The sequence below is a fragment of the Chionomys nivalis genome, chromosome 8 (assembly GCF_950005125.1).
Source record: "Chionomys nivalis chromosome 8, mChiNiv1.1, whole genome shotgun sequence".
NCBI classification, from domain to species: domain Eukaryota; kingdom Metazoa; phylum Chordata; class Mammalia; order Rodentia; family Cricetidae; genus Chionomys; species Chionomys nivalis.
Genome location: NC_080093.1, coordinates 76,367,617 through 76,393,097, shown reverse-complemented (window position 1 = coordinate 76,393,097; position 25,481 = coordinate 76,367,617). Strand labels below are relative to the sequence as shown.

The following is a 25,481-nucleotide window of genomic DNA, read 5'->3' as shown; positions in this document are numbered from 1 at the left end:
TCATTTGTTATCATTCCCTGTGTAATGGGAAAGTGTGGGACTTATCTGAAGTCCTGGCTGAAGTAGTGCATAAGGCTGGACCACCTCAGCTAGCCACCTTGAAATTGTCCTAAGCAGTTTGTGTTACTTCTTTCAGGTAGTGGAATTTGGTTATACAAAGAACAAGTAGGACATTTCCTTATAATTTCTTTGGCTTGTTGTGAAGTGATGGAAAAATGTTTTTTGTAAACCCTTGCTATTGAAATGGTGTTTCTTATGAAATTCTAAGGCTTCTAGCATATATTTCCTACCAATAGCATCATTGCCTTGTGCTAGAGGGCCTGCTAGGCCCATGTGGGATCTAATATGTATTATATATAAGAGACAATTTCTGATTTCTTGTAATTGAATAAATAACAAAGTTAATTCTGCATCATCTGGAATAAGTTCAACAGTTTCAATATATAAAACAACTCTTTCTGCATATGGAGAGTAAGTAACTATATGAGGAGGTTTTGAAAATCTAATAATACCCTGAGAAGAGCCTAAAATTCTGACTTTTGAACAGATTCCTAAAGACTCGGAACCATTTTGCTTTAATCTGCAGTCTTTTAAATCAGTCACTATAATAAACCATCCTTTGGGTAATAAAGAAGGCAAGGGAAGTCCAGACTGTAAAGAGTCTATTGACTGAATCACCTTAATAATAGCTCTTAAATCTGTTACTATTCTCCATTTTTCAGATTTCTTTTTAATGACAAATACAGGAAAATTATAATAACTGTTTGATTCATTGATATTTTTGAGCCTTTACCTGTTCCTGAACCAGCTATTCTAGTGCTTTCAATTTTTATGATGTCAAAAATCATTATTCCAACTAGACAGGTTTGTCAATTAGCCATTTTTTTTAAATATTTATTTATTATTTATTATGTATACAATGGTCTATCTGTATGTATGCCGAAGGCCAGAAGAGGGCACCAGACCTTATTACAGATGGTTGTGAGCCACCATGTGGTTGCTGGGAATTGAACTCAGGACCTTTGGAAGAGCAGGCAATGCTCTTAACCACTGAGCCATCTCTCCAGCCCCTCAATTAGCCATTTTAAAGGTAGGGTTATTGCTACCTCTGAAAGATCAGCAGCTATTGTGTCCTGTTTATGTACAACCTGAATGATCAGTGACTATTTTTATATTATCTTTTAATATTTTTTTTCAGAAATATATGTTAACTTATTGTTTGTTTCTGAGATTGGAGTAATGCTAATCTGGATATTCCATTGCTGTCACAATTCTCATCCCCATAAATTCATTGCTATGTTAGCTGCAGATGGCTGTAATTTTTCTCTCTGTCCTTCTAGCCCTATACATTTGACCCATCTTACACTCCATTTTACTTGAGATAAAGTTCCCTGGAAGCTTAACATTGATCTCACTAAGAGGCCAATTTGGATGCCAAGACTAGTGCAATTATTGTTACATCTGCCCCTGTGTCTACCAAACCCTCAATTACAATGCCATTTATTTGTATTTTTAACTTTGGTCTTTGATCATTTATAGAAGTTTACCAAAATATTTACTTTATGGTTTCTTCTAATATTTTATTTTCTAAAACTGTTCTGTCATCCAGAACAGTATGGTTTTTCATAACAGGTATTAAGTCTTTTAATTGCTCTGTGGAGGAGTTTCTCCAATGCTGACAGGTAATGACTGAACCAAATTTGATATAGGGGACTACTAGAGGCCCCCTTTGGAATTTCCCAATGGCAAAAGATTACATTGTCTGTGCCATGTTGATCTGCATTTGTTAGTCCAGTGTTAGCCTTTGCCACACCTTCTGCATATTCCAGAAGACTAGAGTCTTCTGTTTGGATTCTTTCTAAAAAAAAAAAAAAAAAAAAAAAAAAAAAAAAAAAAAAAAAAAAAAAAAAAAAAACATTGTTCCTAGGAATACCTTGTCTACAATTCCTTTTAAGATGGCCTGGTTTACCATAATTAAAACACCTAACCTTTTGATTTTTCTTAAAATTCTTAGACGTCATTTCTATTATCTATGTATCATAAGCATAAGATCCAATACCAGCTGTATTTCTAATCCTTTCATCTATGGGTGCTGTTCTTTCTTTTAAAGGCCAGATCACCCTTTTATATTCTGAGTTATCATTTCCAAAAGCCAAAGATTCAATTATTATTCGTCTGATTTCTAAATCTGATATCATTCTCTTTACAACTGAAGTCAATCTTTGTTAAAAGACAAAACAAAACAAAAAACAGTGAGGTCTTCTTTTGGGCCTTGTATAATTTTAGTAAATGGCTCAGTCCTCATTTCTGATTATTCAATCTTATTCCAAGCATTCAGAGCTGCTGTATGGCATAGGGCCAAGGTGTCAACTACTCCTTTTAGGTCTAGGACTCCATCTGGTGCAGACCCATGTAGGTCCTGTTCATGCTGCCTCAGTCTGTGTGTCTATTGTGTGTCGATCATGTTGATTGAGAGGGCATTGTTTTCTTGGTATCTTCCATCCCCTATGGCTCCTACACTCTTTCTCCCTCCTCTTACACAGGGTTTCCTGAGCCCTGAGAGGAAGGATTTGATAGATATATCCCATTTAGGGCTGAGTTCAAAGGTCTCTCATTCTTTGGAAAATGTTTGGTTGTGGGTCTCTGCATTTGTTCCTCCCAGAAACAGGAGGAAGCTTCTCTGAATATGACAGTGCAGAATGTCATTAAAAGCCATTATAATGCTACTTTTTTTTAGAACAGTAATATTTGCTTTTCCCTTAGATCCCCCTGGCCTCAGATTCTTGGTCATCCAGTGTCAAGTATTGTTTTCATCTCCTGGAGTGAGCCTTAAGTCACATCAGATATTGGTTGGTTACTCCCACGAGCTTTGTGCCACCATTGCACTAGCATATTTGCAGTTAGGACACCATTGCAGATGAAAGGGCTTTTACATTTTGGTATTTACATTTCTCCTTTGGCAGCCTGCAGAGTATCTTCCTGTACCAAAGATACTAGCATGTAGGGGTGAAGGCGCTATGGAGGCACCAGCTCGACTTCTGCTGTTCAGTGGGTTGTGTAGGTATTGTCTTCAATCATGGGGCCTTGCTGTCAGTTTATAGAGAAAAACCTATGATCTTGGAACAGCCTGGGTTGTTTGAGGGTTCTCATGGGACTCCTTTAGGCAATAACTCAATTAGATGTAATCCAATCCTGGCACTAGAAGCTTTGTTTGGTAACAAGAGATGTCCAGTTGGGGCCTGTCCTCCCATTATTTGAGGATTTCATTTAGATAACCTTCATGTATGTATACATTTTAGGAAGCTTCCATTGAATTAAGTTTTCATGCTACCCCTCAAATGGCCCTTAATTTTAGCTGTCTTTCCTCATATTCCCTCCTTCCTCCCATTACCCTTTTCCACTTGATCTCCCCTTTACAGTCCCCCCACACAGCCCGTAGCTATTCTATTTCCCTTTCCTAAAGAGATCTATCCGTAACCTCTATTTCCTTACTCTATACCTTACTTCTGTTGTTCTGTGGATTTAGTTGCTTATCAATGACTTATTAGCTAACATCTACATAAAAGCAAATACATACCATTTTTGACTTTCTGGATCTGAGTTTCCTCACTCAGGGTGGTATTTTCTAATTCCTTCTGTTTATCTGCAAATTTCATTTTTAATGGCTGAAAGTAATACTCCTTTATGTGAATGTACCACAATTCCTTAATCCATTCATCTATTGAGGGACATCTAGGTTGTTTCCAGTTTATGAATAGAGCAACAATGAACATGGTTGAGCAAGTGTCCTCGTGATATATCCTTTGGGTATATGCCTTGAGTAGTACAGCTGAATCTTGAGATAAATATATTCCCAGGTTTTTGAGGAACTGCTGTACTGATTTCCATAGTGTCTGTACAAGCTTGCACTCCCACCAGCAAGAGTGTTCCCCTACTTCACATCCTTGCTAACATGAGCACTTGTGTTATTGATCTTAGCCATTTTGACAGGTTTAAGATGTAATCACAATTAATTCCCTGAGGGCTATAGATGTTGAATATTATTTGAACATTATTTGAAGTGTTTCTGGGCTATTTTGAGGTTACTCTTTTGAGAATTATATTTAGATTTTTACCCCATTTTTTATCAGATTATTTTCTTGATATTTAGTTTTTTGAGTTCTTTATATATTTTGGATAGTCACTATCAATGGTATGTGTAGTTGGTACAAATCTTTTTCCATTTTGTAGGCTGCTGCTTTGTCTAAATTGATGTGAGGAAGTAGTGTCTTGTGGTTTTATTGGGTTTTCCATTACTTTCTTCACAACACTGATTTTATGTCTATTAACATTTTGATGAGAATTTATTTCTCTTTTATTTTTAATTCTTCTCTCCTTCACTACATCCTGATCAGTTTCTCCTCCCTCCACTTCTCCCAGTTTTCCCCTACCTCCTCTCTCCCCCAAACTCACATCTCCCCCTCCATTTCTCTTCAAAAAGAGCAGGTTCAACATAGCAAAATCCCATGCTTATGGGCTTAACAACATCCAGTATTTAGCAGTTATCTGTTATCTACATGTTCAGTTATTCTGTCTTGTTTTATAGGTAATACTGGAAACAGTAAATTTTTTGGAAACAATCTTATTAATATTCAACATCGTTAGTACTCTGTTGTAGTATTAAAAAGGTAATTGCAGTTTCTTATTTGAAGCTCATGTAGCTGCTTCTGCTGGAAACCTCCTGTTTTTTGCCAGTTTCTTTCCCTATAACTTCATCTCTGAAAACTACGGAACATTGGACCTTACTACCAAGGTGACTGCCTGTCTGAGTGCAAATGTTGCATTGGCACTGGGGATTAATCTTTTAATCAAGTTGGAAATAAAAGGTGAGTATTGGTATTTGCTGATTTAATTCTTAGGAAACTAGGTACACAGGAAATAAGAAGGTAGGAAAATGTTATATTTTCCCCAAATTTGTTTATTATATAGGTGTTTATGTAAAATATGAGAAATCTAAAGCTCCCACACCCAGATGTAAAGCTATTGGCAGTTAATAGGCAAAGGAAAAATATCAGTTTTCTTCAGCACTATAGCCCATGATAAGTTGCCCAAGCTTGATGGTGCCCTACACACATGCATGTATGGACAGCACTAATTGGATTCAAGGGTTATAAAAGAAAAGGCTTATGGTTCTTCCTATAAAATTGAGAAAGGGATAGGGAGGAAGTCAGGATGAGTGAGTTAGAGTGAGGCACAAGGGGTAGATATATCCTAAATGTATGCATTTGTGTATGAAATTACCAATGAACAAAAGTTTTTAAAGAAAAGAAAAATCTAAAGTTCACATTGTCCCATCTCCTTTTTCTGTGAACTTACACTGCCAAATAAATCTTTTAAAAACTTTTATTATTTTTATTCTCTAAAAAAGACCTTGAACTTTTCTCCATTCAAGGATGTACTTTTACTATTTTTGTAACATTGTTTAGTATTGCATCATAATAAGTTGAATCAACCACTTCCTTTTCCGTATGTGTTTAGGTGGCTTATGGTTCTTCCTGTTATCCACAGCAATTTATGTGTATGTGGTCACCTTGCACATTAATCTGAAAAAAATTCCTAATTCCAAAAATGCTAACCTATATGAGGCAAGGAGATAATGATTATATCCCAATTACTTTGGAGGTTGAGCTGGAACTTGATTTGAGTCCAAGAGTTTGAGACCATCCTGTACAACATAGCAAGAACTATAGATTATTTTTTTAAATGTCTAGCCTATAAAAGCACTGTCTTATAAAGTACTTATAGCTTAAATTTTATTTGTATTACAGTGACTGTCAAACAGATAACTCCAATTATAACATACTGATTTTTTAGTTTTTAATATCAATGTCACAGAATTTTATAACTTGATAACTACTTTTGGGTTTTTGTTGTTAGTTTGGGTTTTGTTTTGTTTGACATAGAATCTCACTATTTAGCCCTAGCTGGCCTAGAACTTACAATGTAAACTAGGCTGGTCTCAAACTCATAGAAATCTACTTGACTATGCTTCCATAGTGTTGGGATTAAAGGTGAGAGCCACATTCCAGCCACACACGAACTGTTAATGTGTTAGTGTTGTATATCTTGCTAATCTGTAGTCATTCAGGTTACTTTAAATTTGAATTTTAGGATCAATTTCATTAAGTTCTATGAAAACTATTGTCAGGTATAGTGATATTTCATTTTTATTTTAATAAATAAAGCTTGCCTGAAGATTGGAGTGTAAAACACTGGTCAGCCTTATAGACCAGGCACTGGTGACACATTCCAGAAGCCACATTAGTTGCCATAGAAACATAGAAACTGGGCAGTAGTGGTGCAGGCTTTAAATCCCAGCCCTAAAGAGGAATATAAAACGTAAGGAGACTGCTCTGACACACAGTCTCATTCTGAGCTTCCTGGAGGCAGGATCGCCATTTAGTACTGAGGTAGAGGTAAGAGCTGACTGTTTTGCTTTTCTGACCTTCAGGTTGAACCCCAGTATCTGTCTCTGGGTTTTTATTAATGGTGCTACAATCAGGATTTAGTGAGATTTTTGTTCTATTTGCCAGTAATGTAAAAATAAGAATACTTAATTTTCTCATCTGTGAATAAAAACTTCCCAATAAGAAGACTATCAGAGGAATGTGCATGTTGTTTCTTTGTAGATACTTCTACTTCTAGGATTCTTATTTTGCAGGGAGTATTAACAACCCACATTATTTCATCTAGGTGTCATATTTCCATTGGTTTATTGTGGAAAAGCACAACCTTTTAGTTTCCAAATCACTTGTTTATATCAGATTTGTCAATTTTACATTAGTTATTGTCTCTTTTCTCTCTACTTTGTTTGAGGCAGGAGGACTTTTTAGCTTACAGGAAGTTTTCTGTGGTGTATATTTAGACTCCTGTTTTTTTGTGATTTCTAATTTATTGTTTATTACCTCTCAAAATGGATTAAGTTTTGATAATCATTTTGATTCTACGGAATATCTTTCGCATATTACCACCCTTTCTTTAAAGAAAATACATTGTTCATGAAAGTTTTGAGGAGGGAAAGAGGCAGGAGTTAAAGAACAGATTAACTTAATGAGGTGTTATCCTTTTTAACTCTTGCCTTTTGAAGCAGGGTTCTTTGCAAACCTAATTCCTTTCCTGTTATAGAGGCAGGAAAGAAAAAGCGTTTTTTCCCTTTTGGTAACTTCCTTTTGGCCCTTCCATCCATGCTAAGCTAAACTCCTTGTTTTTGTCTCACGATTGGTAGGCAGTCCATCTTCAGTGCTGTTGAATATATTTTACACCTTTGGACATTCTTATTCTTGTTTCTGTAGTAAATTAGCTTGAGGGGAAAGTAACAAGATAGATTCTCTTAAATCTATTTTTTCTTTGCTGTTCTTTTTCTTTGTTCCTTTCACTTATTCATTTCATTTTAATCATTCCTAATTGTTTTTAAAGGTTTTGAAGAAAGAAAGGGGGGGTGCATCCATTATTTTCTGTAGTAACACAATTGCTAAGAGTTACCAACAGATAGGTAATCCATAGTACACAATACCAAGTCACAAAGATTTCATCCATGCCCAGTGTCTCCTTTTCATTTCAGAGATTGGTGTTAAATGGCATAACCTTTGGACACCAGCCAGTCTTGAGGATAACCTCCTCTTTGGCTATATGTTTGGAATGCTTTTGCTTGATGCTTTGTTATACAGCCTTGTTACCTGGTATGTAGAAACTGTGTTTCCTGGGCAGTATGGTGTACCTCAACCATGGTACTTTTTCCTTATGGTAAGTTTTTTTTCTGTTTTTCTTTTACTGAAAATAATTATTTTCATGCAATATAGTCTGATTATGGTTTCCCCTCCTTCAACTCTCTGAGATCCTCCTACCTCCCTTTATGGTAAGTTTTAATGCTGCTGTTAAATCCTTACAAGGTTATGGTCCTTGTAAACCTATTTCATAAATGGTGTAATCAAATTAAAAAATCAAATTCAGATCAACCTAATCTATACACCACTAGTATTGACACATTATCCATTCCCCTGTATATAGTTGCGTAACGTGTGGACAAAACACAGAAACTTTTCCAACTGTAAGTGCGATAACCTCTCTGTAATCAGACAGTGTAGTCCCTTAGATTAGAAGGTAGGGAAACAAAGGAAACCCACACCAAATTAATGTGTGATGTTTTTCAGATTCTAGGAAAGAGGCTGGGCGGTGGTGGCACACACCTTTAATTCCAGCACTTGGGAGGCAGAGGCAGGAGGATCTCTGTGAGTTCGAGACCAGCCTGGTCTACAAGAGCTAGTTCCAAGACAGGCTCCAAAACCACAGAGAAAACCTGTCTCGAAAAAAAAAAAACAAAAAAAAACAAAACAGATTCTAGGAAAGAGAGAACTAAATAATTCCTTTATTTTAGTTTCACCACTTGGTTCCTTTCATGGGGTTGACCATTATTTGCGCAATGTAGAAAAGTGCTTACTTCTTTTCCTTCATACTTCCTATAATGACTGGGTGATCCACAGTGAAGACACTCTGGCCAAGTGTCGTGGTCCACGTTCACTTTCCAAAAACCACTTCGGTTTTTCTACCTTGAAAACTACTCTCTAGCAGTTTTTGCATAAATACTGGAGATTAAAATTGTAGATAATTTGACTAAAAAATGTCATGTTTTATGACTAAAAAGTACATTGCAGTTTTGTTCTTCATGTAGAGTATATAGAGTCCAACTGTTTCCTAGTTCTTAGAAATCTTCACTTTTTTAGTGAAATATATATGACATAAAATTATCAATTTTTAAATAAATTCTCTAATACTTGGTGTATTTACAGTGTACAGTGACAATATGTAATCGTGACCTCTCTATTCATAGTTTTTCATCCCCAAGAACTAAAATCATGACCTATAAAGAAGTAATCTCCATTTTTTATATTTCAGGCATCTCTACTTTGCTTAATTTTTCTATGAATTTATAAATTCAGAATGCTTTATAAAAATTCAATCACAATTATTTGTGGGTGCTTCTTTAAGTAGTTTTTTAGGGTTATCCATGGTGTAGTATGAACTGATATTTACTCATCCTGTTGTATGGCTGTATAATATTCCATATCTCACTGGAGGACATATAATTTTTATTTCTTATCTACGGTGAATATGACTATTTTTAATTATTTTGACTATGTAGCTAGTGATGTAACTACTAGTTGTTATGGTACTTCTGTGTTTAAGGTTTTGGAAACTATCCGAGCATATATTTTTGTTGCCCTCCCCCCACACATAAAGTACTAAGGTTCTATTCCTTCACGTCTACTTCTTTTTATAGTAGTTGTCCTCATAGGTTTTATGTGACACATAATTGAATTTCTTGATAGCTAATCATAGGTACGATATTTATGTGCCTATTGGTTTTTTTATATCTTGTTTAGAGACATAAATTCAGGTTCTGTGCCCATTTGGTAATTGTTGTTTGCTTTTTTTATGTATCGGATACCCTAAACCCTTCTTTCATATATGATTTGCAAATATTCTCTCCCATTCTATAAATTGTCCTTTTACTCATTATATTCTTTAACACTCAAAAGTTCTTAGTTTTGATGAACCGATTTTTATCTAATTGTTTATATATTTCATATCATTTTTTAGGAATAATTGTAAAACACAATATCGTAAAGATTTGTCTTTTTACTTTCTCCTAAGAGTTGAGAGGTTTTTTGCTCTTGTACTTGGTTCATTGATTACTTTGAATCAATTTTTTATGTAACATGAGGTAGTAGTCTACCCTCTTGCTTTTGCACAGATACTCTCATATTCCAATACCATGTTTTGAAGAAATTATTTACTTCCTATTGAATATGGCCTTGGCACTGTAGTTGAAAAAATAATAAATGTATGCTTTTTTTATTGATTCTCAGTCTCAATCCTGTATGTCCTTGATCCAGGATGATACCATTTTGTAATTATAACAATGTTATAAATGTTAAAATCTGCAAGTGTGAGTCACCCACCTTTCTTACTGGTTTCAAGCTCGTTTAGGACTAACAAAGGCTGTGTGACTCAGTGTCATCTTGAGGTTCAGCTTTTCTGCAAAAATGGACATTGCAATTGGGATTGGACTGTAGTGGCAAATTCAGATATTGTTGCTATCTTAAAAAGATTAGGTTACAGTTTATGTGTCTTACGTTTTATTTTGATAGTCTTCAGGTTCTTTCAATAGAGCTTGAAGATTTTTACTGTGGTATTCTCTTATTTCTTTACTTAACCTATTTATCCTTCAGATTTTATTGGTTTTGAATGCTGCCAAGAATGAAATTGTCAATTTTGGTTTTGGATTTTTTACATTACTGTGTATCAAAGTAATCAATGAACCAAGTACAAGAGCAAAAAACCTCTCAACTCTTAGGAGAAAGTAAAAAGACAAATCTTTACGATATTGTGTTTTACAATTATTCCTAAAAATTGATATGAAATATATAAACAATTAGATAAAAATATGTTCATCAAAACTAAGAACTTTTGAGTGTTAAAGAATATAATGAGTAAAAGGACAATTTATAGAATGGAAGAGAATATTTGCAAATCATATATGAAAGAAGGGTTTAGGGTATCCGATACATAAAAAAAGCAAACAACAATTACCAAATGGGCACAGAACCTGAATTTATGTCTCTAAACAAGATATAAAAAAACCAATAGGCACATAAATATCATACCTATGATTAGCTATCAAGAAATTCAATTATGTGTCACATAAAACCTATGAGGACAACTACTATAAAAAGAAGTAGACGTGAAGGAATAGAACCTTAGTACTTTATGTGTGGGGGGAGGGCAACAAAAATATATGCTCGGATAGTTTCCAAAACCTTAAACACAGAAGTACCATAAGAACTAGTAGTTACATCACTAGCTACATAGTCAAAATAATTAAAAATAGTCATATTCACCATAGATAAGAGATAAAAATTATATGTCCTCCAGTGAGATATGGAGTATTATACAGCCATACAACAGGATGAGTAAATAAACAATTATTATATGTTGATCTTGCCCATTGTGTCACTCTGTTTGCTAGTTCTGGTTGTTTGTAGGTATATGGATGTGTGGGACTATGCCCTCTTTAAATACAGTTTCACCTCTTCTGTTCCCATTAGTTGTGGTTTTGTTTTACTAGCTCACTGCTTTAGCTGCCCCTTGTCCTACAAAGGTGATGAGTGTTGTTAAAGGGGAAAGCAGACATCTTCTGTGTCTTGTTCATACTTTAAGAGACAGTTGTCAATCTTTCATCATTGAGTGTTGTTATTTATAAGTTTGGGGGAGTTTCATAAAAACACTTGTTTTTAGATTCCTAAGTATTTTTACCACGCACGAACTAAAATGATCCTATGATATAATTTTCTTTTATCCTATTAATGTGATACTGCATTGATTGATTATAGTATCTGGAACCATATCTGAAATACATTTCACTTTGTAATGACATATGATCATGTTAATATACTAGGAGAGATTCTGTTTGTTGGCATTGTATTGAAGATTTTTGCATCCATATTATAAGCTCTATAGTTTTTTTCTTTGTCTTTGTTTGGTTTTGGCATCCAGATGATACTGATTTCTCAGTGAGTTAGGGGTATTCCCTTATGTTTTTGGAAGAGTTGAATGAAAACTGATAATTTTTGTTTAAATGTTTGAGAAAATTTCCTAATGAAGCTATCTAGTATAGGCTTTGTAGGAATGTTACTGATCACTGATTCACTTTGTTATGGGTGTATTCAGAGTTCAGTTTCTTTTTTTTTCTACTTAAGATTTTTTTATATTTTTATTATATGTTTCAACCATGTTTTTTTCCTTTCCAAACTCCTCCCAGACCCTCCCTGTCTCCCTGCCCACCCATCCAACTTTATGTTTTCTCCCCCTTTCACAAAACAGTTTTTGTTGTTGTTAGTTACATTTTGTTTGTTCATTAATAAAATTGCGTAATACACGCTCTTTACCCCATCCAAGCGTGCAGTAAAAGATAAACAATAAACCCTGGATAGCACAGACTTATTTGTTTGGCCTGATTTAAACCTTTAGAAACGCAAATTGATAAAAAAGTTTTTAATGCTCATTTTGGTAAAGATATTTTATCTTTTTCTGTAGCGCTCATACTGGTTTGGCAAACCAAAAATTAGAAAGACTGCAGAAGAGACGAAGTGCTTACCCACAAAACATAACTGTTTTGAGGCTGAACCTACCAACTTGGTGGCAGGTATACAGATCAAATGTTTGCACAAGGTATTGTTTCAAATACTTCTGCAGGAACCCAAAACTGCTTATGTCCATTGAGATTGTTTATCTTTGGCTATTCCGGAAAGAGAGATGCTTTAATTGGTCTATTTGCATCATAATAAATATAGATTGTTTATCTTTGGCTACTCTGAAAAAAGAGATGCTTTAATTGATTTATTTGCATCATAATAAATATAGATTGTTTATCTTTGACTACTCTGAAAAAAGAGATGCTTTAATTAATTTATTTGCATCATAATAAATATAATTGTCCCCTAAGAACCAGAGCTTGGTTGGAGCTGTGTTTAATAAATCATATAAGTATAGATATATGTTTACAATGTTGTGTTATTTGCTCCATCTTTATGCTTTACTTTCATTCTTAAATCTGAAACAATCTTTATTTCGTCTTCATTTTCTAAGTGTTTTCATTGAATATCAAATTTTATATTAAAGATGTTGCCATACTATTGTTCCAAAATTTATTTTCCAGATTTAATGAGTTATAATTAGCACATAAAAATTTCATTTATTTTAGGTATTTTATGATTGGTATACATGTGTACTGTGGAATTATTTACCGCAGTCAGATTTTTTACATCCATTACCATCCATAGGTTTTGATAGTTCATATTAATGAAAAAATTTTAAATTTGCTTTCATCACATTTCAGATAAACAATTATGAACTACCATTGTACGTTGTAATTAGGCCCCAAGGTTTATTTATGTACAACTGAAAGTTGGTGCCTTTTAACCAATATCTCTGTTTCCCTCAGTACTTGATAACCACTGATCCACTCTCTCCAAATGTGGCATTTTTAAATTTTTTGCATGAAGTTGAAATGATAGTTTTTGCCTCTCTCTCTCTCTGGCGTATATCCAATAAAATGTTCTCTGGGATTTGTTCATGTGTTACAGATATCAGAATTTCCTTTTTTGTGATCAAATAATATTCCAACTGTGTCTCACATCTTTATCCATTTATTTATCGATTAACAGGTTTTTACTTGTCTTGGACATTGTGAGTTATGCTTCACTAAACATGGAAGTGATTGTTTCTAATCTCAGGAAGGAGATAATCTTAGCATTACATCTTTAGGTGTGAGGTTTACTATAGACTTCAGTTATTGGATTAAATAGCTCGTTTTCTACTATTATTTTGTTACAAATTTAAAAGTAAAAAGTAAATTATAAGTGCTTTTTCTACATTTTATGTTATGACAGAATTTTTCTTTTTCTTTTTTTCTTTTTTTTTTTTTTGAGACAGGGTTTCTCTGTAGCTTTGGAGCCTATCTTAGAAGAAGCACTTGTAGACCTGGCTGTCTCAAACTCACAGAGATCCTCCTGCCTCTGCCTTCCGAGTGCTTGGATTAAAGGTTTGTGCCACCACTGCCCAACTGTTTTTTTTTTTTTAATTCTGGTTTTCTCTTATATGTGTTTGTGCATTGGTGTGTGCATGTGCACATGTGTATGGCTACATTATTCATTGAATCATGTCTCTCAGGCAGAGCTAGAACTCACAAATATGTCTACTCTTGATAGTCATCTTGATCCATGGAGCCTGTTTTGCCTTCTCAGGCTGGAATTACAGACAGGGTGCCATGCCCCCAGCCATTTACATGAACTTGGGACCAAACACCTTTTCTTTTGCTTATGCAGGAAGCACTTTAACCACTGAGCTTTTTCCTTGGCCTTCTGTTTTTGTTGTGTTTTGATTTTTGAGTCGGGTGTTATTATGTAGTTAGATTAGCATTGAATTCATGATATTTCTGCCTCGGTCTCCTAAATACTAAGATTATTGGTGTTGTATCTTTTACTTATTTATTTATTAAAAATTTCTACCTCCTCCCATTTCCCTCCCACTTTCCCCTCTCCCCCTCCTCCTTCCTCTCCAGTCCTAAGAGCAGTCAGGGTTTCCTGCCCTGTGGGAAGTCCAAGGTCCTCCACCCTCCATAGAGGTCTAGGAAGGTGAACATTCAAACAGACTAGGCTCCCACAAGGCCAGTTCATGCAATAGAATCAAAGCTCAGTGCCATTGTCCTTGGCTTCTCAGTCAGCCCTCATTGTCAGTCACATTCAGAGAGTCCAGTTTGATCACATGCTCCATCAGTCCCAGTACTGCTGGCCTTGGTGAGCTCCCATTAGATCAGTCCCACCGTCTCAGTGGGTGGACACACCCCTCACATGGTCGTGACTTCCTTGCTCATGTTCTCCCTCCTTCTGCTCCTCATTGGGACCTTGGGAGCTCAGCCCAGTGCTCCAATGTGGGTCTCTGTCTCTATCTCCATCCATCGCCAGATGAAGGTTCTATGGTGATATGCAAGATATTCATCAGTGTGGCTATAGGATAAGGGCCAGTTCAGGCACCCTCTCCTCTGCTGCCCATGGAACTAGTTGGGGAAATCCCCTTGGACACCTGGGAACCCCTCTAGACCCAAGACTCTAGCCAACCCTAAAATGGCTCCCTTGGTTAGGATAGCTTCTTCCCTGCTCCCATATCTACCCTTCCTCCATCTCAATTATCCCATTCCCCCAAGCTCTCCCCAATCCTTCCCTTCTCCCTTCTCTCTCCCCATCTCCCCTTCCCCCCAACCCATCCCCACCCCCCTGCTCCTAACTTTTGCCTGGCGATCTTGTCAACTTCTATTATCCAGGAGAATAACTGCATGTTTTTCTTTGGGTTCACGTTCTTATTTAGTTTCTCTAGGATCATGAACTATAGGCTCAATGTCCTTTGTTTATGGCTAGAATCCACTTATGAGTGAGTACATACCATATTCCTCTTTTGGGGTCTAGGTTATCTCACTCAGTAAAGTGTTTCCTATTTCTATCCATTTGCATGCAAAGTTCAAGATGTCATTGTTTTTTACCGCTGAGTAGAACTCTAAAGTGTATATGTGCCAAACCTTCTTTATCCATTTTTCTATTGAGGGGCACCTAGGTTGCTTCCAGGTGTTCTAGGTTGTTCTGGCTATTACAAATAGTGCTGCTATGAACATAGTTGAACAAATGCTTTTATAGTATTATTGGGCATATCTTGGGTATATATTCCCAAGAGTGGTATTGCTGGGTCCTGAGGTAGGTTGACTCCCAGTTTCCTGAGAAACTGCCACACTTATTTCCAAAGTGGTTTCACAAGTTTGCATTCCACCAACGATGGATGAGTGTTCCCCTTACTCCACAACCTCTCCAGCATAGGCTATCATTGGTGTTTTTGATTTTAGCCATTCTGACAGGTGTAAGATGGTATCTCAAAGTTGTTTTGATTTGCATTTTCCTGATCGCTAAGGAGGTTGAGCATGACCTTAAGTGTCTTTTGGCCATTTGAACTTCTTCTGTTGAGAATTCTCTGTACCCCAGTTTTTAATTGGGTTAATTAGAGTTTTAATGTCTAGTTTCTTGAGTTCTTTATATATTTTGGAGATCAGATCTTTGTCTAATGCAGGGTTGGTGAAGATCTTCTTCCATTCAGTAGGTTACCTTTTTGTCTTAATGACAGTGTCCTTTGCATTACAGAAGCTTCTCAGTTTCAGGAGGTCCCATTTATTCATTGTTGCTATTATTGTCTATGCTACTGGGGTTATACATAGGGAGTAGTCTCCTGTGCCCATGTGTTGCAGACTACTTCCCACTTTCTCTTCTATCAGGTTCAGCGTGATCAGATTTATATTGAGGTCTTTAATCCATTTGGACTTGAGTTTTGAGCATGGTGATAGATATGGATCTATTTTCATCCTACATGTTGAAATCCAGTTATGCCAGCACCATTTGTTAAAGATGCTTTCTTTCTTCCATTGTATAATTTTAGCTCCTTTGTCGATCAAGTAGGCTTCATCCCAGAGATGCAGGGCTGGTTCAACATATGCAAATCTACCAATGTAATCCATCATATAAATAACTGAAAGAAAAAAAACATATAATCATTTCACTAGATGCTGAAAAAGCATTTGACAAAATTCAACACCACCTTTTTGATAAAGGTCTTAGAGAGATTAGGGATACAAGGTTCATACCTAAATATAATAAATCTATATACAGCAAGCCGACAGCTAACATCAAATTAAAGGGAAAAAAACTCAAAGCCATTCCACTAAAATCAGGAACAAGACAAGGTTGTCCACTTTCTCCATACCTCTTCAATATAGTGTTTGAAGTTCTAGCAATAGCAATAAGACAACATAAGAAGATCAAGGGGATTCGAATTGGAAAGGAAGAAGTTAAACTTTTGTTATTTGCAGATGACATGATAGTGTACATAAGCGACCCCAAAAACTCTACCAAAGAACTCCTACAGGTGATAAAAACCTTTAGTAATGTGGCAGGATACAAGATCAACTCCAAAAAGTCAGTTGCCCTCCTATCCACAAAGGATAAAGAAGCAGAGAGGGAAATCAGAGAAGCATCACCTTTCACGATAGCCACAAATAGCATAAAATATCTTGGGGTAACTCTAACCAAGGAAGTGAAAGATCTGTTTGACAAGAACTTTAAGTCTTTGAAGAAAGAAATTGAAGAGGATACCAGAAAATGGAAGGATCTTACTTGTTCTTGGATTGGGAGGATCAACATAGTAAAAATGGCAATTCTACCAAAAGCAATCTATAGATTCAATGCAATCCCCATCAAAATCCCAACAAAATTCTTCACAGATCTTGAGAGAACAATAATTAACATTATATAGAAAAACAAAAAACCCAGGATAGCCAAAACAATCCTATACAATAAAAGTACTTCCGGAGGCGTTACCATCCCTGACTTCAAACTCTCTTACAGAGCTACAGTAATGAAAACAGCTTGGTATTGGCATAAAAACAGAGATGTTCACCAATGGAATCAAATTGAAGACCCAGATATTAACACACAAGCCTATGAACACCTGATTTTCAACAAAGGAGTTGTATCTTTTCATAAGCATTATTTCCAGTGAAAAATTCTCTTTCAGTCTTATTTTGCTACCTATAATGTTCTTTTATTTTATGATACCTTATAAGAAATTTGTCTCATGCTTTTTCAGACCCAGGCCAGCTGGTCTTGGTGAGTTCCCGATAGAATGTCCCCATTGTCTCAGTGTGTGGGTGCACCCCTCGCGGTCCTGAGTTCCTTGCCCGTGCTCTCTCTCCTTCTGCTCCTGATTTGGACCTTGAGATTTCAGTCCGGTGCTCCAATGTGGGTCTCTGTCTCTGTCTCCTTTCATCGCGTGATGAAGGTTAATATTCAGGAGGATGCCTATATGTTTTTCTTTGGGTTCACCTTCTTATTTAGCTTCTCTAGGATCACGAATTATAGGCTCAATGTCCTTTATTTATGGCTAGAAACCAATTATGAGTGCGTACATCCTCTGTTCCTCTTCTTGGGTCTGGCTTACCTCACTCAGGATAGTGTTTTCTATTTCCGTCTATTTGCATGCAAAATTCAAGAAGTCATTGTTTTTTACTGCTGAGTGGTACTCTAATATGTATATATTCCATACTTTCTTCATTCATTCTTCCATTGAAGGGCATCTAGGTTGTTTCCAGGTTCTGGCTATTACAAACAATGCTGCTATGAACACAGTTGAGCATATACTTTTGTTGTATGATAGGGCATCTCTTGGGTATATTCCCAAGAGTGGTATTGCTGGGTCCAGGGGTAGGTTGATCTCGAATTTCCTGAGAAACCACCATATTGCTTTCCAAAGTGGTTGCACAAGTTTGCATTCCCACCAGCAATGGATGAGTGTACCCCTTACTCCACAACCTCTCCAGCAAAAGCATGGGATGAAACCGGACTCGCTGAACATAGCAGACAATGAGGACTACTGAGAACTCAAAACAATGGCAGTGGGTTTTTGATCCTACTGCACGTACTGGCTTTGTGGGAGCCTAGGCAGTTTGGATGCTCACCTTACTAGACCTAGATGGAGGTGGGTGGTCCTTGGTCTTCGCACAGGGCAGGGAACCCTGATTGATCTTTGGGCTGATGAGGGAGGGGGATTTGATTGGGAGAGGGGGAGGGAAATGGGAGGCAGTGGCAGGGAGGAGGCAGAAATCTTTAATAAAAAAGAAAATTATTTTCTGAAAATATTATGTGTTAACACTTTACAAGACTATAATTATGTCTGCCCCCAAGCTCTACTCTACCATCAAATATTATATTCTGAGAGATACTTGCTGGTGTGATTAGAAATAAATATGTATCCTTGAAAAAAAATAAGAAATTTGTCACTAGTTTTGTACAATTTGGTGATTTTTATTAAAAATAGTTTCCCCTTGGATCTCTTTCTGGCTTTATTAACTCAAGAAAATCTGTACTTCACAGAAGGGAGGGTACTAGGTGTTTTTGTTTGTATCTTTGTTTTGTTTTTTCAGGATAGGGTTTCTCTGCAACTTTGCAGCCTGCCCTGGAACTAGCTCTTGTAGACCAGGCTGGCCTCGAACTCATAGAGATCCACCTACCTCTGCCTCCCGAGTGCTGGGATTAAAGGCATGTGCCACTGCCTGGCATACTAGATGTTTTTTGTTTCTGTTAAATATTATAATTAAATATTATTATTTTGCTTTTGAAGAGGTTTAATTTCTTAGCAATAGTTTGATTATTTCATATCTGCTTTGTTTAATCAACAGTTAATTATTCCTCATGATTGAAACACAAGCCTTTTTTATAGTCTGTCCAATGCCAGAGAGTTTATTAGGCCACAGTCCTCAAACTGTGTAAGATTTGAAAATACCATGGAAGTGATTTTGCCTTTGGTTTCTAGAATGCCTTTTTTTTTTTTTTGATTCCTGATAAAACTTTTGTTTCATATGTAACACTGAATTAATCCATGCAAGAAAATTCCAAATCACTACACTTTATTAAGCCAATTAAGAGTACAGTAAGTCTTCTAGCCAGCTGACCAACAGCAAGGTCATGCTGGGGAAGATTCTCGGTACCACAAAGGAGTATGGGGATTTGTGGATATAAGTTTCTGTCACATCTCTCACACAGCTGCACAATCCCAAAGAAACACACAGAGGTTTATATTAAATATAGACTGTTTGGTCTATTAGCTCAGGTTTATTATTAACTAGCTCTTTTTAAAAAATAATTTATTATGATTTATTTAACTTTATTTTATGTGCATTGGTGTGAAGTTGTCAGATCCCCTGGAACAGGAGTTACAGACAATTGTGAGCTGCCATGTGAGTGCTGGGAATTGAACCTGGGTCCTCTGGAAGAGCAGTCAGTGGTCTTAACTGCCGAGCCATCTCTCCAGCCCCTTAACTAGCTCTTACACTTAAATTAACCCATAATTCTTGTCTGTGTTTAGCCACATGACTTGTTACCTTTTATCAGTGAGGCATTCTCATCTTACTTCCTCTGTGTCTGACTGGTAACTCACACTCTGCCTTTCCTCTTCCCAGAATTGCTTAGTCTGATTTCCCTGCCTATACTTCCTGCCTGGCTACTGGTCATCAGCATTTTATTAAACCAAAATGAGGGACTAAACTTTACAATATACAAAAGCATTACCCCATAGCATTTCCCCCTTTTTGCTTTTTAAAACAAGACCATGAATCTAATCTCCTTTATCTTTTTTCCTGACCATTATCCATAACAACTTGTAACCAACACACTAAACAAAGACAAACGTCCGTAATCCATTTTTGGGAATGTGGGCATAGTTTTCTAGATGACTACTTCCTGCTGATTAGGAGCACTGGTAATCTTATAGAGACCCAAAGAAAATTTAAGATTATCATCAAGTCCTGACTAGAGTATTCTCTGAGGCTGAATCATCTCAGCCAGCAGTCTTGAAGCTGTTGTGGATGTAGAACTCAGAGGAAACTGCAACAGAGGTGCTCTGAAATTTTGGATCATCTGGACTATCTGTTTACATTGGAGATTTTTTTTCAGGGGGTCTTCCTCCATCAATCCTTATTTTCCTTAACCCAGAATGAATCTGCATACTTTCATTTCCTGTGGAAACAAAAGCAAAATCTTTTCTCCAGAGTGACATATTTTTACTTAAATTTTGAATTCAAGACATTTTCTAAATATATAGGTTGGATTAATCCAGCTGGATTTATAATCAAATATCTTTTAACAGCTGTTGCTCCTTTCTCTGCAGTCAAACAATTCATAGACAACACAATAACACACAGTGTCCAGATTCTCTGTGTATTTTCCACCTTTGTTTTTTTTCCTTACTCTATTTCTTTTATTTTTATTTTTAATTTCTAGTTTTTCGAGACAGATTTTCTCTGTAGCTTCAGAGCCTATCCTGGAACTCACTCTTTAGACCAGGCTGGCCTTGAACTCACAGAGATCCACCTGCCTCTGCCGCCCAAGTGCTGGGATTAAAGGCAGGCACCACCACTCCCAGCTACTCTATTTCTTTTTTAAAGGACTTTTTCTGTCCTTTTTCTTTTCTCTTCCAAGCCTATGTCTATTTTTAAACACACTATAAACCATTTAGAGTTTACTGTCTTTACTGTATGTATCTATCTTTTACTGAGCACATGAGTCTTTAATCTGTTAATCAGCATTGCTAGGATTAATAAACAGCATGGCTAGAATTAAAGTTGTGGCACTGGCAGCTGGCTCTGCCCCATTCCTTAGCTTCCAGAGAGTCTAGCTTCATGGTGGAGATACTGGCACGAACCAGATTTATTGCCACAACTCTATGGAGTTTCTAGGTTCATGCCATCATCAAGAAGCATGCAACTAACTTCTCATGAACACCACCTAAGTGTTTGGTGGCAGAGCCTCTTAAAAGAGCTGCAAGGATTTTGCTGCTAATGCTGAGTCAGGAAGCTTCTCTTAAAGGAGCTGCTCCTCTGCTTGCCACCAGAGGAACCTACTAGAAACATCCCTGAGAAGCTACACTTGTCTCTGTTGTCTGTCTAGAATCCTTTTCTTTAAAAAAAAAAAAAAAACCTTTCTCAGACTTTATGTGGAAATTCTTGCCAAACATTTGGGTGTCATTTATGGATGTAAGTTTCTTATTCTGCCTGATCCCACAGCCATTCAGTCCCAAAGAAACACACAAAGGCCTATATTAATTATAAACTGTTTGGCCTTTTAACTCAGGATTATAATTAACTAGCTCTTACAACTTAAATTAACCCATACTATTAACTAACTTTTACAATTTAAATTAACCCATGATTCTTGTTTTTGTTTAGCCATGTGGCTTGGTACCTTTTTTTCTGTGAGGCATTCTCATCTTGCTTCCTCTGCATCTGGCTTTCCTGCATCACACTCTGCCTTTCCTCTTCCCAGAATTCTCTTAGTCTAGTTGCCCCATCTATACTTCCTACCTGGCTACTGGTCAATCATTGTTTTATTAAACTACTATGAGGGACTAACCTTTACAGTTTACAAATGCATTATCCCACAGCAGGGGTTTTAAAATCTGGAGGCTGCAGTCACTTCATACCTGATGCATACTTGTAAGCTTTGATCTGATAAAATATCACACAAGGCCATTCTTCTAAAGGAACCAATTTTTTTTTAACCTCTCAGGACTCTTTCTCAGAAGGGTGGAGGATCCTATTGGTCTTGTAAAAAAACTTTTTCAAGGGGAGGAGGTCAGGAGTTAGGGCAACCTGGCCTATATTAAGATATTTCATCACTATCACATATACCATTTTAGTCTCTTTATTTTTATCATAATGTTGATCATATCTGTATTTTGTTTGCCCAAATCTTTTGTCTCATCATGTTTTGTGAAGGCTTCAGTAAAGTAGGGATTTATATGTGACTTATGTTAAGGTGTGAGATTATATTCAAGTTTCCCTTTTGGTTTGCATATTGAAGTAATGAGGACAGTCACTGAGTTAGAAGGAAGAGTTGAATATATTTTCAAAGGATGATGTTGATTTTTTAATTTACTGAAATATATGTTAATATTTCAATGTCTTAGACATGCCAATTTTGAGAAACAGAGAAAATATTTTTCTGGTAGATATTTAGAGATACAAAGTAATGCCCAACCTAGAGGACAATAGTGACTATATAAACTGATGACATAACTTCTCTGTGGAGTAGATAATAGAGAGAGAACAGCCAGAGGCACCTGGGAGAGAAAAAGCAGAGTGAATGTGGCTAGCAGACTGAACCTGGAGAGAAGCAGGGACAGAGCAGAGCGTGGGAGCCAGAGAAATAGCAGGGTTCTAAGGAGAACTGGTGTCTGGAGATAGTTAGGGGGCGGAAAGGGTCAAGAGGATAGCAGACTCTTTGGTATGCTAATAAGCTCCACAGAGAGCTTTGTCCCTTCTGTAGAGGGGAACCTGGTTCACTAATTAGTGAGGATAGCTTTTTTTTGTTTGTTTGTTTGTTTTTTTTGTCTGACTGCCAGAAATCCTCCTCTGTTTGGGATGTCTGGAATGCCTTTTAGAGTTTGTGGGATCTTTTGGAGCTGACAGCAGTGTCATCCGTGATTGGTAGCATGAGTTTGATGATACAGAGGGTATAAATGTTTGTCTTTTTAAATGGCAGATAACAGATTACTCTTTCATCCCACAGGAATTTAAAAACAAACCTGCAGTAAACAACCTGTCATTGAACGTGTATGAGGGGCAGGTCACTGTTCTTCTGGGACACAACGGGGCAGGAAAGTCCACAACCTTGTCTGTTCTCACAGGTTTGTATTCATCTCCCTTCCGGGCAAAGTTACCTTCCTAAGACTGAAAAACAAGGAGTTTTACTCTTGAGGCCTGGCCACTGATCTCTCCAGACATGACAAAATAGTCATGCTTTTTGGAGCAAAATGCTCTTCAAAGAAATGCCACTCTGTAAAAACAAAAGAATGAAAAAGGTTGTACCAGTCCAGGGGAAGAGAAAATGTACTGTGTTCCTGTCAGTCCTTTCCTCAAGATAGTTTAGCTCACAGCCTAGAGGTTTTTTTCATTAGAAGTTTTCTCCCTTAGAGAGGAGAGAGGAAAGAATGCACCTTCTGCTATGTCTCATGGACTTGAATTTGCTTTCCAAGGGCCAGAATTCTATTTCATCTCTGCACAGGTGCCGAGAGAGATAGAGCCTGGGTAGCTGAACAGCAGGGAACACAAGATACAGGGCAGGTGTTTCCCCGTAGCGTTCACTCTTCTGACATAACAAGGCTGGAAAACCAAGGAGAGGAGAGTCTTATTCCAAAGTTCCAGTTGAAGGACTAATTTCTAGCTCACTCGTGCTGAGTGCTAACAGAACAATAAAACCCAGAAACTAGGACATCCAAGAGCGTGCATGCACGGGGGGGGGGGGGGGGGGGGGTCCGGCATCTTCCTACAGTTGACCCTGCTTTGCAAGTTGGGAAAATAAATGCACAAGACCAGTGCTTTTCCTCCACTTGAGACAGAGAAAACAGAGCAAGACTTAAGTCTACGTCTTTCTGAGTTCACCAAAGAATTGATGCCTCTTCCACTGTGTGTTAGACAATGACTTTCTGTACAGTATATTACCTACTGTTAACAATATTTTATAAACCACTCTAAACGTGGTAAAACGTTCAATATCATATTAGGTGTTATTCCCTAAAAGCAAATACTGGAGGTATGAATATGATGTGCTTAGCATACTAAATAAATACTATATGCATATTTTAAACCCATCAACATGCATACTTTAAGTGCATGTAATTCTTTATCAAGTACACATCAATAAAACTAAAAACTGAAATTATAATATGATCCTTTCTTGGATACATGTCCAGGAATATTGAGAAGAAAATCTTAAGAGCTCCTTTCACAATCAAGTTTCTAGCAGTATTTGCTCTGAGTTGCAGATCTTTGTCAACAGAGAACTGGTAAGAAAAGAAGTGTAGTAGATTCACATTCATACAATAAAATGCTCAAGCCTAAACCAGAGAGAAATCCTGTTTCATGCAATAACATGTATAAACTTTGGTATTGCTAAGTAAACCAATTATTAAGAGAAAAATCTAGAATGGTTTTTTACTTATTGAAAGACCCGGATAAATTCAGACCCCTCTAGCAGAAAGAATAGAGCCAAAAATCTAGCAGGGAAAGAAGAACCAAAAATCTAGGTTAGCCAGTTCAGTGACTGTTCCAGGAACGAGCTGACCATAAAGTTAGATTATAATCTTGAGAATAGTCTTGAGAAACAGGGAGTTACCCCCTTGTGATTATCACTGGTATTTTCGGAATTTTCCAATGACGCCCTCCCTACCCCCTTTGGGTTATGGTTTCTTCCCCTAAATACCCCCTCTCCCAGCTACTCAGGGTCGAACTCCTCTACCCCTACGTGGGAAATGAGTTTCAACCCCAGCTAGCTGGTTCCTGTTCTGTCAATAAACCTTATGTGATTGCAGCAAGGATAGTCTCTCATGAGTTCCTGGGGGGTTGTGTTATCCCAAGACTTGAGTGAGAGTCTCCCCACTCGGGGGGTCTTTCATTAGAAACAGATGGAAGGATCATGATTGACAGAGACTGATTTTTTATCACAAACAATATAATATATCAGGTAGCACAATGAAGTATTTAAAGTAGGGGAGGGAAGAGATTTTTAATCAAAATTTTATACCTAACAAGATTGTTCTTCAAAAGTTAAAAAAAAAATAAAGGAAAAAAAGAAAATTAGGCATAAGCAGAAAATAGAGACTGAAGGAGTTTATTACTATAGTATTTAGTAGTATTACAGAAAATGCCAGGACTCCTTCATGTAATAATGAAAGTAAACTAGAGAGTCACTTAAATCTCCAATGGAAAAGATGCTCAGTTAAAACAACTGTATATACAAATAAGATACCAAGTATGATTATAGTTCTAGTTTGCTATATTATTAGAAAGACAAATGCACAAAAATTGTTACTCTGCTATTGGGGCACATATGATAAAAATGCAATTTGTGATGGCAACATAAAGGAAAGGGGTATAGAAATATAAGAACAATTTTAGGTTAACTTTTATCCTTGTTTGTTCTTCATTCCGTGGAAAATACCATGATGAGCGTATGTTATGGGAGGAGGTGTTTGTTTGCCTCACAGGTCCAGGAGGATACAGGCCATCATGGTGAGGAAGACATGGATGGCACCAGGCAGGGAAGGCATGGTGCAGAAGCAGAAGCTGGCAGGCCACTTTGCATCTCTACTCAGGAAGCAGATAGTGAGGCCAGTCTATAAAACATCAAGGCCTACTCCCAGTGACTTCCTCCCTTTATCAGGACTCTCCTAAACAGCAACAGCATCCTGTGGAGGATAGTTTACAGTTAAAGCACTGCATTGTCAAAGTTAAGGCGGTA

At 36.9% G+C, this 25,481-nt stretch overlaps 1 protein-coding gene across 1 annotated transcript in view; it reads left to right on the top strand.

Annotated features, from left to right (window-relative positions):
* The window catches only part of LOC130879912 (phospholipid-transporting ATPase ABCA3-like), a 122,611-nt gene that overhangs the window by 24,853 nt on the left and 72,277 nt on the right, over window positions 1-25,481 (top strand). Inside the window, exons 8-11 of the mRNA XM_057778736.1 lie at window positions 4,692-4,865; window positions 7,601-7,782; window positions 12,133-12,267; window positions 22,752-22,897. Of these exons, the coding sequence (XP_057634719.1) occupies window positions 4,692-4,865; window positions 7,601-7,782; window positions 12,133-12,267; window positions 22,752-22,897 (637 nt within the window). The remainder of the gene's footprint in view (window positions 1-4,691; window positions 4,866-7,600; window positions 7,783-12,132; window positions 12,268-22,751; window positions 22,898-25,481) is intronic.